Below are 12,744 nucleotides of genomic sequence, written 5' to 3'. Positions count from 1 at the left end.
GAGTCTTTTCTTGTGGTTTATGAGAAATCCCTTTTGACATTTCCAAGGGTTCAAATAAGTTGAACTTCATAAAAATCCCAGATCCTCCTACTATGATGTGGGTGGGAAGCAGAGAGCCTGGGCTAGTCCTTCTGTATTGACTGGTCTTGCCAATGACAGTCCCTCTGGGACCTCTCACTTTTCTTCTTTGCAGGTTATCTGGAGCCTGGGGCTGCCCCAGCTCTCTCAGGATTTGGCAGACATTGGAGGTGGTGGTGAAGGAGACAGTGGTGGTCAATGTTATTTGAGCAGGGTCAGCAGGCCCCGGAGGTTCCTGAGTACACGATGCAGAAGGCTGCTTACTATGAGAACCCAGGACTCTTCGGAGGCTATGGCTACAGCAAAGCTGCTGACACTTATGGCTATAGTGCCCCCCATCAGCCTTATCCAACCCCTGCTGCTGCCAACTCCATGGACACTGATTACCCGGGCTCTGCCTGCTCCATCCAGAGCTCTGCACCTCTGCGAGCCCCAGCCCATAAGGCAGCTGAACTCAATGGAAGCTGCATGAGGCCTGGCACTGGGAACAGCCAAGGTGGGGGTGGTGGCAGCCAGCCTCCAGGTCTGAACTCAGAGCAGCAGCCACCACAGCCCCCTCCACCGCCACCGCCACCAGCCCTGCCCCCATCCTCTCCCACCAACCCTGGAGGTGGAGTACCTGCCAAGAAGGCCAAGGGTGGGCCCAATGCTTCTGGCTCCTCAGCCACCATCAGCAAGCAGATCTTTCCCTGGATGAAAGAGTCCCGCCAGAACTCCAAGCAGAAGAACAGCTGTGCCACTGCAGGTAGCCCTCTGAGGGGGCTCATCTCTGGGCTTTCCCCCAAACTGACCCAAGAAGCTAGCTCACTTAGGAATTAAGAGGCTCAGAGCTGGAAGTACAACTTTGGAGGCCATATGTGTAAACTTGCAATGCAGAAAGTGTGGGGTTTTTTTGGCGGTACAGCATGGCTTGAGTGATCTCAGTGCCCTGACTGGGGGCTGCAAGTTGAACCCAGGCCATGGCAGTGAAAGTGCTGAATCCTAACCACTGGACCACCAGGGAGCTCCCTGTTCTTCCTTTTTAGTGTCTCTGGTTGTGGTCATATCCTTACAGTGACAGGGTGCTGACGTCCACTCCAGGCTGCTGGCACCGCTGCTGGACATGTCTCACAGTTATTCATAGAGCAGTTCTTCCTTATACTGCCCTAATGTCTGGACTGCTGGTCATAACTCAACTCCTTCCAGCCAATAGATCTTCAAAACTTGAAGATAGGTACTACGATCCCCAAGCCCAGGGGGTGATGTAGCCCATATCACATGAAAACCACTCCCTTAAATTAATAAGAACTAAAAGGCTATTGAACACTATGTTAAGAATCATGTTAAGTGCTTTACAAGCACTGTCTAATTTTCCAAAGAACCCTCTGAGGTAGGTATATAATAAAACATCCATTTTAACAGATAAGGGAAATGTTAGAGATAAGTCACTTGCCCAAGATAACTAAACTACCAAATGGCACACCTGGGAAATTCCCTGGTGGTTCAGTGATTAGGACTGTGCCGAGGGGCACGGGTTCAATCCCTGGTTGGGAACTAAGATCCTGCAAGCTGAAAGGCATGGCCAACCCTCTCCTGCCCCAACAAAACAAACAAAATAACAGGTATAAAAGGCAAAACCTCAAATGGCACATCTCAGGCCACTCCCACTCAATTCTCCCCATCCCAGGAAATCCCTAATGTGGAGGCACATATCCTAGGGGAAGAGGCTGTACTCTGAAACAGGAGCAGCCTTGGGTTTTTCTCCCTGGAAAGGGAGACCCTGGTGTTGAGAAAATTTTCCCTAGGTCCATTTAGTCTGTGTGGAAGAAAAAGGGCAGGACCAGCAGCTCTGAGACCTTCTGCCACTCTGCTCAGCTTGCTTGATTCCTGAACTTTTCTGGCCTTGTGTTCTCTGATGCACTTTTTATCTTCAGGTAGATGAACTTGCTCCCAGGTCCAGGGCTAACTTGAGGTGTAGCTTGCTTGGGATGTAGTTAGCTTGTTATCAGATCTCTGGTTTGCCTGCTGCTCTTTGGGGCTGCTGCTCCTAGGGGGAAAGTGTCTTCAAGTCTGTAAGCTCCTTCTCCTTCTGCCCCTCCTTCCCGGCTGCAGGCCGAGGCCCTCCCTCCCAGGAGAAATCCATTTGTCTTCCTAGGGAGGGAGTGGACAAGCTGCTGAGAGGTGGCAGGGGTGGTGGAAACCACTGCTGAAGCTGCTGCTCCCAGCATTGCAATACTCAAAATATGCCCAGCCTGGCCTTGGATGCCCTAAAACTCTGGGGCTGTATTTTCATGGTATGTCTCCTCCCTGCACTTGAGTACTGGGCCCATGGGTGCAGTTGAGCTAGAGTGAGCTGCCAAGATCTCCACCCTCATTCCATGCTTGGGGTGCTTTGCCCAGGAGCCAGCCTCTGAGCAAGGCAGTTTGAGGCTGCCTCCAATATTCCCCCCACCTACCTCCCCAGCAGCAGCGGCTGGAAGGAGTGTTCAAAATGAAGTCTGGCCCTTCTTTGACAGGGCGGGAGGGCTTACCAGCTGCTACTAGTCTCTCATTAAACTCCTCCTCAGCCTTGGGAACGGGATGATGGACTAGGCTGAAGGGGAAGGGGTGGGCTGAGTGAGTTGGACTTCAGAAGGCAGATGGGAGTTTCAGGTGCCACTGAGAGGTAGGCCTGGGGCCTCTGAGTTCTGGGAATCTCTGGGAATCTCACCGCTCTAACGCCCCTCCCTCGCTCCAGCCAGGATTAAAGTGGGGAGGGGGGAGGAAGAGGAAGGAGTCAGGGAAGCACCCCTCTACGGCCCAGGGTGTCCCCACATCTCCCGCTCAGCTACCTCTCTCTTCCCCTCCCGGCCCAGGAGAGAGCGGCGAGGACAAGAGCCCGCCGGGCCCAGCGTCCAAGCGGGTACGCACGGCGTACACAAGTGCACAGCTGGTGGAGCTGGAAAAGGAATTCCACTTCAATCGCTACTTGTGCCGGCCACGCCGCGTGGAGATGGCCAACCTGCTGAACCTCACCGAGCGGCAGATCAAGATCTGGTTCCAGAACCGGCGCATGAAGTACAAGAAGGACCAGAAGGCCAAGGGCATCCTGCACTCGCCGGCGGGTCAGTCTCCGGAGCGCAGCCCGCCGCTCGGCGGCGCCGCGGGCCACGTGGCCTACTCAGGCCAGCTGCCACCCGTGCCCGGCCTGGCCTACGACGCGCCCTCGCCGCCCGCCTTCGCCAAATCTCAGCCCAACATGTACGGCTTGGCCGCCTACACGGCGCCGCTCAGCAGCTGCTTGCCTCAGCAGAAGCGCTACGCGGCGCCCGAGTTCGAGCCCCACCCCATGGCGAGCAACGGCGGCGGCTTCGCCAGCGCCAACCTGCAGGGCAGCCCGGTGTACGTGGGCGGCAACTTCGTCGACTCCATGGCGCCCGCGTCCGGGCCCGTCTTCAACCTGGGCCACCTCTCGCACCCCTCTTCGGCCAGCGTGGACTACAGTTGCGCCGCGCAGATTCCCGGCAACCACCACCACGGACCGTGTGACCCTCATCCCACCTACACAGATCTCTCGGCCCACCACTCGTCTCAGGGACGCCTGCCCGAGGCCCCCAAACTGACGCATCTGTAGCGGCCGCCACCGGCCCGAACTCGAGGCGCGATTACCTCTCTGGCTTTGGTGGCGGGGGTGGCGGGCGGGGCCCGCGGGGCAGCTCGGAGACTTCCCCACTCCCTCGCTCTGGCCCGGTCCGCTGCCTCCCGGTCTCTGGGCCAACAGCGGCCGAGGCGCAGGCGCCTGGGCCTCCTTTCCAGGCGCACCCTGCTTTGGGTGACTCGCCGTAAATCAGCCGCGAGGATTCTCCGCTGTTAAACCTGACCGTGCCACATACTGCGGACCGAGGGACTCTAATCTGGTAATGGTGTCCCGAAGGTAAGTCTGAGATCCATCGGCGGCGCGCCTCGCAGAGGGTCCGGGCCTAGCCCGCGTCTAGTTTGGTTGCGGAGACCTTAATTTATATGCTTCTTCCCGTCCCATAAGAATTGCATCGGACTCAACGATCTGTATTTATTATTTGAAGCGAGTCATTTCGTTTTCTTGATTATTTATCCTCGTCTTAATGTATTTATGTGTATATTCGTAGAGTTCTCCAGCCGACTTTAGGAACGCGCTCCCGGGCTGCGGGGGGCCACATATCACCTCTTTAGTCCCCTTGGTCTGAACTAGTTGAGAGAGTAGTTTTGAACAGTTGTAACCCGTGGCTGGTGTTTGTAGTTGTAAAGGATTAAGATCGCAAATTGTCCTTCACGGGTAGAGTCAAGAGGCCCCATGGCGTGGCACGACACCCGTTTTTCTTTTCCCAACAACCACAGCCTTCGCCACAGTTTATTGATTTCAAATTGTCTGGTACTATTTGAACAAATATTTAGAATAAAAAATTTCTCAGTCGGAAGTGTATCTGTGTTAATCACGCACACTTGCAAGTAGATCATTCTGCCTTTATCTTGTGCACAATCCCAGAGGAATCCCCCCCCCCCCCCCCCCCATAGGCTAACCTTGTGAAACATTGTTTCCGCTTACTTGGAATCCAGTACACAAATTGGTTCTGGGGAATACTTGATTACTTCCTAGCTATTGACTTCAGAGGGTGCAATATCTGAAGATGCAAACCTAGAAATGTCCTGGGTGGAAATGATCTGGGTAGGGTGTTTCTCTGCTGCCTGTTTTACTGTTTCTACCGCCCTCTTTCTAGATACAGATCCACCTTTTTAGGTTGCACTTACATTGGTGAGGCCAGAGCTCACTTTTCTGCATTAAGTAGTTAAAAAAAAAAAAAAAAACTTTGAAAGAAAACTGACAATCAAAGAAAAGATGCAAGAGAAGTCATAAGAAGAATTGAACAATGAAAAAGCTAAGATGCAGAAAAAGAAACGATCATTCGAAGCCATGCACCTAAGCTTTTTCTGTCGGAAATGCCCTCACGATTTTTTCCTTATAGAAATCAGTGGTTCATTTCTAAGAAAACAAACGTTCCCCACGATGTAAAGTAATAAAAGTTTCATTAATGGAACATAATAAGTATAAACACTTTGTTTACTCCTGTTTCTTTGTACAAAATGGGCAAAATGTCTTCGAGGATTTATAACCGTTTTGTAAATATTAGCGTGGTTTTAACTGGGGCGGACTGCTTACACCGGCTTCTCTAGCAGGAGGCACTGGGAAAACGCCTTCAGATAAGGTTCGATTCTTTTGTATTTCAGCAAAGTCGGCCCACGCATCTCTATTTGGTTTGACAAATAATGCAAGTCCTACTACATCCCCGGTGACACGAGGTGAAATTTCTATTGTGTGGAAATCATTTAACTTCTAATCTTCTGGTGGAACAACAATCGTTTCTATTTGGATGTTTGTGTTTCGCTAAATAATGATGGCTCAAAATAATATTTAGTTTCCTTGTTCCTTTGTGCTGTTTTTAAAATGGCATGTTAGATTGGGGGCGGGAGGGAATTATCCTTTTTGCTAAATTTCACTTTATCTGAGCAGGCTTAAAGTATACATGTTGTAGAAGTGTATCAAAAGAATAAATGACTTCAACCGAAGGGATATTTTACCCACGTTCAAGGCTTAAAATTGTTTTTCTATGAAATTTGCATCCATAGGCAGAATTTCTAATTGTCTTTTAAGAAATTATTTTTTAAAGCTATTAGGGAAATCAAAGGAGAGCTTGCTGCCTTGCAGGGATGACAACAACCTTTCTTAACTGGCTAAATATTAAATAGATGAATTGTCAGGCTGTTTAGATTCAGCCCGGTTTTCCCCTCATCTCCTCTTCCTACCATAAATAATAATAAAAATACATAATGCATCACGGCTCCAGGCGTTTTCCAGCGCGGTGTGTTACCGCAGGAGTATCTGCTGAGTCTGCGGGTGTCTGCAAGGCCCCAAGTGTCATCTGCGGCTTAGGGTTTCATGGATTAGATTTTAAACGGTGTCTGGCCCGGTTGACATCAGCCTCCTCTCACACTCAGGCTCCGAAGAAGCGCGGGGTTGGGAGCTCCCTCTCCAAGCAGCTGCAGCCGGCCCCAAAGCACCCCCACGCTAGCAGGGTGGGAGTCCTCTCCCACCTCTGGAGGAAGGTTCCCCGAGGCTTCCGGGAGCGACTCGGATGGCTGCATTCCTGCCCCTGGCGTGAGCGTCATGTGATGACCACACTCAGTCGCTCTGGGCGCGAGTGGGGGCGGCGGCCAGTCTTGGGAAGGCCCTTCCCGCGCGGCCGCCAGCCAGGGCGAGAGCGGAGCCCGCGCACAGCCATTTAAAACTGCATGAATTATAAACAAGCCGCTTTGGCCTTCGCCATAAATTCTGCTCTTTTTGAGCCTGCAATTAGTGTTAGGAAGCACCGGAGTCTAAACACAACCAAACACCCTCTGAAGGGCCCAACTGCCCGAGGTTGCAAAGCTTTATTTATTTCCCACTGCCACCCCCTCCGCGGCCCGAGGTTTGCGCACTCAGTCTCCTCCTCCCTCGCCACCGCCGGGGGTGCGCAGCCGGCTGGGTTCGCGCTCCGCGAGGGAAGGTCACAATAGCTGCTCTATCAGCGGAGGCGCCCGCCTCCCCCTCTCGGGTCTCGGGAAGGCAGAGAAAGGACGGTGGGGGAGGGGAGCGCGGGCCCGGCAATGGCGCCCCAGGCCCAGGCCGCTCCTTCTCCCGCGGAGGACCTGCAGCGGAAGGACACCGCCACTCCAGACCGAGGCTTCTTCCCGGGAGCGGCGAGCGGGCTCCGTGGGGAGCTCACCACGGCCTCGAGGAGGCTGCTTGCTGGCCCCTCGCTGCCGGGCGCTGCTGGGTCGAGGGCTCCGGGAGCAGCGGCGCCATTGTGAGCGCGGCTTCCCACGGGCCCCGCGGCGGGGAGGCTGCACAAAGGCGGCAAGGCGTCTGGCACCCGCAGGTGGGAGGGGCTGGCCTCGTTGCGGGCCTTGGGCTCGGGGAGGCTAACCCCCTTTGCCCAAGGGGAGGAAATGGCTCTTTGGCTCTGGCCGTGGCCGGCTCTGCCCTTGTTTTTTTTTTTCCCCCCCTACTTAGACCCATGGGAGGGAGGTTTTATCAGGGAGGTTGTGCGCGATTCTCTGGGCACCTGAAGAAAGGGGTCAGGGCCCCAAGCCCAGGCCTATGGATGAGGGTGGAAGTCATTTGGGAGCCCCCTGGTCCGTCTTGCCAATCAAACGTGAATTAAAGCAGGGTTGAAATGAAGTAGCTGGAATGACCAGCTGCAGAATGAGAGCTGGGGGTGGGAAAAGATTTAGGCACAGGGAGAGCCTGCCCTGGCTACTAAGGAGAAACTCAGGACCCAGCCTGCAGTGGAGTGAGAAAACCCTACTGAGTTAGCCAAGTGGATGGGGAAGTTGCAGAGGAAAGGTGGCAAAAAAGGGCGGTAACACATTCTACCTCCTGGTTTTCAGACCTCAGCCTTATCTAAGGACCTCACAGAGAAAAATCCTTCTCAGACGGAATCATTATGTTAACCATCCATTTGTACTATTTCTTTGTACAGGCTTTCAAATAAGAGAGGGAGCGAATACAGAGCAAGTACTTGCCCCTTGGTGCAACCGCAAGCCTAGTCCCTATCAGAGACGCATTGGCCAAATTGGTTTCCCAGGTCCCAGAGGCTGCTAACCTTGCTGAAAAGCATTTTTTAAATTTGTATCTGTAAGGGGTATTTTAAACATGGTAATTAACCATACTAGTTACTCATCTCTCTCCCTCCCCCATTCTGTACCAGCCAACTGACCCTTGAGTGAAGTGATCTTCTCAGCCAGCAGGCTTGAGCACCTAGGCTCCCCATCTGTTGAGGTTTTCACTACAGAGGGTGAAGAGGATGTGTGTGTGGGTGTTTGTTTGAATAACAAAGGAGAAGCCAAACATTCTAAAACAGTGTTTCTCTGCTTGACCTGGGGGAGCCAGAAGCCTGTTTACACCATGGATATTCAAGGGACATCCCAGGCCTGTTTTCACTTTATCCTGAGAATTAGTTGAAATTGCCTCCTGAAGTCAAGAATGGGTTAATCTCAGTTACAGAATCTAGGAAGGTCCTCTTCATCTGGCAACCCTTGGCATTACTCCGGTCCTTCTTTGAGAAACTGTAGGAAAAGAACAGGATGAACAGAAGTTCATATTAAGTAAATATAAAGAGACAGAAGGCTCCAGTTCCCACAGGCCTATAGTCTGATTACTTCAGGGCACTGCATCTTCCCATAGCGGGGGTGTAGCTATGGCTTGGATGAGCGGGCCTATCCCTTGACACTTAGGGCACAGGGAAGTGAGACTGAGTCGCCAGCTGCACCCATACCACCTCTGAGGACTGGCTCTCTTAGATCTCTCTTGTAGAAGGTCTGGATGGAGAGAAAAAAAGATAGGGTAGATGAATCCTCTGCACTTACTGCATTGGTGATGCTGGTGGTAGAGAAGATCATCAGAGAGGATGAAATTTTAGTTATCACTGCTCCCTGTCTTCTACTCCAGCTACAAAGCCCTTTATTTTGGGTGCCCAGAGTTAGCCAAATGGATTTATATGCCTGGCCCAAAGCCCATGCCTAAACATTTCACTCAGGTCTCATACTCACCTTGGCAAGTTGGGAAAGTACAAAGACAATTCAAAGATCCATTTTCAGGCCAGGCCCAGACTTCTGAAGCACAGTGAACAAAAGGTTTCCACACATGAAGAACCAAAATTAATGGATGTCCAGTCATTTGCAGTAGCAGAAGCAGGTGAAGGGTTCCCAGAAGATCAGCATGGTGGGAGATACTACAGAAGTCTTCTTGTCCCAGATCTTGTGGTAAAATCTCTTCTTCCTGCTCATTGCTCAGTCGTGACTCTCTGCTCCTCTATGGACTGTAGCTTCGAAGGCTCCTGTCCATGGGATTTCCCAGGCAAGAATATTGGAGTGGGTTGCCATTTCTTCCTCCAGGGGTAAGTCTCTTGAGTGGTTCCTATATCTAGTTGGGGTCATTTTATGTGGAAGAATAATATCTGAAAAATCATGAGAATAGGATTTAAAAAATATATATTTATTGGTTTCTTTATTTGACTGCACCGTGTCTTAGCTACAGCATGTGGGACCTAGTGCCCTGACCAGGGACTGAACCTGGGTCCCCTGCACTGGGAGTGCCGAGTCCTCACCGCTGAACCACCTGGGAAGTCCTGAGAATAGGATTTTAACATTAGTAAGAGCCCAAAGAGGAGATCTTAATTGAAATCAGGATGCATGGAGAATCCTGGTACAGAGGCAGTGTTTTAGGGTGGGGAAGCCGGGCTAAAATCTGTCCAAGAGTGCCTATTGGACCAAGGCCTTTTTGAAGAAGGCGACGAGAGTCCCTGACTTAGAGGAAACTGGGAGAAGGCCTTTTGATGGCTCTATTGTTAGGAAAGCTGCCCTAAAATACCACACCCCTCCCCTTCTCCACAAGGGCCTGAGGGCCAAATGACCGGGAAAGTGGGTCTGTTGGGTTGAACTCCAGGGAGTGGCAGAGCCAGAACTGACCTCCTTCACCCGCGTCTGCTAACCCCTTGGGGCAGCGATGCCATCTCCGTCGCCAGCAAAAACACACAAAGGAGGCCCCCACCCAGGCTCGAACCTGGGGGCACACTGGAGGCACACTGGAGAGAGGGCCGGCGTGGACCCCCGGTCGGAAAGCCTCCTACCCCCACGGGGAACAATAGCTGCCGCCTCCCCGGGGCGGTGGGGGCGGTCGCGCCGCACAAAGGCCGGCTCGGCCAGCACCATGTGACGCGCGCTCGACCCGCTCTCCCGGCGGCGCGGCGGACGGGAGGGTGTTCCGACCCACCTGGAACACTTTCCGAAAGACAAACGGTGAGTTAATCACCCAACCGGCTGGCGACCGCGTCCCCCTGGCCCGCGGGGAGGCCAGGGGAGGGGCTGGGGTGAAGGCCTGCTTCGCGTGTGTGTCTAGGCTGGAGGCGGGCGAGGTTAGTTCTATTAAAGAGTTCATCAATCACCGGTGTGCACTTTTCGCTCGACAGCGGTTCCGCCTACTTCGGAGCAAGTCCGGGCCAGCTGGGATCCGACCAGAAACCGCAAGCGGAGGAGACGCGGATACGCAGGCTGAGCGGTAACGGAGGGCGCGACCTGCCGCCCCAGGCCCGAGGGTAGCGCCGCCCCGTCCTCCCCGCGCCTGGGACCGCAGCAGCCGCGCCCGCGGGCCACGCAGGGCGCCCGGGTCCCCCAGCGTCCCGGCCCCACCTCCACGCCCCCCTCCGCGCACTTCCCGCTTGCCCCAGTGACACCCTTCACCGCGGCTGTCCCCCCAGAAAGGGACAAACCCGACTCTGAGGGCAGGACGAGAAGAAACCTCAATAGGTGGGAAGGTTCTTGCAAACACTTTAAGAGTTTAATAAAGGATGTCCCGAGGGATCAGAATTCAGGGGAGACGCTGAACGAGTTCTCTCATTGATCTTCAGGACTATTTCCTGTTTGTATGGGAGGTTAAGAACCCCTGTTGAACTTGGAACTAAACTTGAATGCCATTTAAAATAACCATTAAAATACACTTAAAACACTAACCATAATGATATGCCTCTTCTCTCTTTTATGATAGGAGGGAAGGCTTGGAGTAGTTTTACTTCAGCTCTTGGGGGTTCATTTTAGAAAATGTAGTCCATAAAGGAGCAGACCACAGCTGGGGGGAGGGGCAGGCTTCAGTCAGAGCTGTTCACAGCGGGGAGGCCTGGGTGAGTGGGTGGGGAAGCACTCTTACACCCCCTCTTGAGTGGCATCTGCTGTCCTCTTTGTCATAAATTCTAAGAGAGTTCTGGGCTACCCTCTCTTTTTAACTTTTGTTCTCAGTGATATGAGAAGTTTCTCAATGTGTCTCAGCCCACAGTAAAGAGCCCCTGAAGGACAGAAAATCCCAGCTTTCTCCCTCTCCCCTCAGTTCTCTTCTCTCTCACCATCCTCTTGGGTGGAAATAGCTTGTTCTGGAGAAATGTTCTGCTATCATTTTCCTCAGATGGATATAAGCTGAAGCATTAGGGCCTCCACAGTGTCCTGAACTCCTCCAGCAGTTAAAATCCTGAACCTCTTGTTCTCGGTTCAGAGTCTTCTCTCTCCAGCAGTGCCCACTGAACAGTTCCTACGTGCGCTGTGCTGGGCTCTGGGATATAAAAATTGAGTCACTAATGGCGTATGCCCTTCAGTCTACTGGGGTAGAAAAAGAATTAATCCTAAGATTAGTATGACATGCTATAACAGAGGTGTGGCCAAAATGCTCCTGGAATAAAGGAGTCACTAACAGTATCGTAGTGTCAAAAAAGGCTTCTCAGAAGAAGTGAATCTGGGTTCCTGAAGTATAGGAATTTTTTAGGCCCAAGAAGGAGGGATCTACCAGGTGGAGACAGCAGCACATACTAAAGCAGGGAGGGAAGAAAGAGCAAGGTATGGACCTAGAACAAGGAGAGGAGCTCAGAGTGAGGCATCTGGCTGGACAGAGGCTGTAAAGGCCACGGAAGGGCATCTGGACTTAACATGTAGGCAAGGGAGAGCCACTAAAGGTCTTAAGCTGGGACATGTGGTTATTTGCTATCTATATTTGGAAAGCTGACTCTAGGGGGTACTGTGTCTGATGGCAGAAAGGAGAGATAGGAAGTGGGAAGAACAAAGAAGGAGGCTTGCTGCCATAATCCAGCCTAGAGAGGGAGTAACTTAATAAGGATGAAGAGGAGAGGCATTTAGGAGGAAGAATTCAGAGGACTTGGTGATCAACTGGATTAGTGAAAGAGGAGTTGTGGATGCTAATCCCTAGGTTTTGATTTTGACAGCCTAAGCAGGTAGTCAGTTATCCACCAAAATGAACAGTGAAGTGGGAAGAGAAGACTGCAGGGGAAATGAATGAGTTCAGGTTTAGGTCTCTGTTCATTGGTTTCTGCTTTGCTAACTGATGCACTGTGTGACCCTAAGATATTCACCTAATCTTTCTGGCCTTCACTTTCATCATCAATGAAACAGTCAATAAAGATATCTACAGGTTTATCATTAGTAAAGCAGTGTGCATGTGTGCACTCCCAAGCTTAGGAATTATCTTTATCAGGTCTACAAAAAGCTAAAATCTAGGGAAAACATCCTCTTACCACCACCCCCCTCATGCTGATCAATACTTAGATCCTGGGTGGCCAGTGAGAAATAAGTCTCAGGGAAATTAAAAACAACATCCTACTGCTTCCCAGATACTGAATTCAAGCTAATGCTTAGGACTGGGTCAGATCAGATTGCTAATCAGAGTCCCTCAGCTTCCAGAGGAAGCTCTCCAGGGGAACATGCAGAAATGTGGTCTTGGTATCAGACCACTAAAGAGGCGGCCTCTAAGAGATGTCTGAAAGCTTCTGTGCTTTTTTACGCCATGTGTCTTTCAGGGAATGCTTGAAGTCACCCATTCTCTTTAAATCTTAGGCTTCCTTGTGTTACAGTGTTGTATAGGAAAGTGCTGAACATCTGACCCCAGCCATTTATATTGAATGTGACTTCAGTAAGTTGTTTGTTTTTTCTGTGTCAGTATTAGCATTTGTAAAACAGAATTATAATAGGATCAAATAAGATAAAGAAGAATGACATTTTTGGAGGTGCTATAAGGGTAAGTAAAAGGTATTATCTTTCACTTATCAGATTGCCAAAAATAAAAAAATCTTTAATATCCCA

At 51.5% G+C, this 12,744-nt stretch overlaps 1 protein-coding gene across 2 annotated transcripts; it reads left to right on the top strand.

The window, feature by feature from the left end:
• Positions 1 to 276: 276 nt before the first annotated feature.
• HOXD3 (homeobox D3) lies at positions 277 to 10,616 on the top strand. Of its 2 annotated transcripts, XR_006339413.1 has the most exons (3): positions 277 to 823; positions 2,913 to 3,970; positions 10,077 to 10,616. XR_006339413.1 is itself a non-coding variant. In XM_043894223.1 (2 exons), the coding sequence occupies exons 1-2, from the start codon at positions 277 to 279 to the stop codon at positions 3,668 to 3,670; spliced, it is 1,305 nt and encodes a 434-aa protein (XP_043750158.1). In that variant the 3' UTR covers positions 3,671 to 4,486. The 2 variants fall into 2 exon arrangements, 1 of the variants encoding a protein (XP_043750158.1); XM_043894223.1 differs by lacking the exon at positions 10,077 to 10,616 and having other exon boundaries at positions 2,913 to 4,486.
• Positions 10,617 to 12,744: the final 2,128 nt, after the last annotated feature.

Source organism: Cervus elaphus, chromosome 33, assembly GCF_910594005.1.
Source record: "Cervus elaphus chromosome 33, mCerEla1.1, whole genome shotgun sequence".
In the NCBI taxonomy this organism is placed as follows: Eukaryota; Metazoa; Chordata; class Mammalia; order Artiodactyla; family Cervidae; genus Cervus; species Cervus elaphus.
This window is presented reverse-complemented; position numbering and strand designations above follow the sequence as displayed.

What these genes read in the sequence shown, in the direction of transcription:
- HOXD3 (XM_043894223.1), top strand. Translation starts at nt 277, where the DNA reads ATGTTATTTGAGCAGGGTCAGCAGGCCCCGGAGGTTCCTGAGTACACG. An exon ending in GAACAGCTGTGCCACTGCAG is followed by an intron (nt 824 to 2,912) that starts GTAGCCCTCTGA and finishes CTCCCGGCCCAG; the next exon opens with GAGAGAGCGGCGAGGACAAG.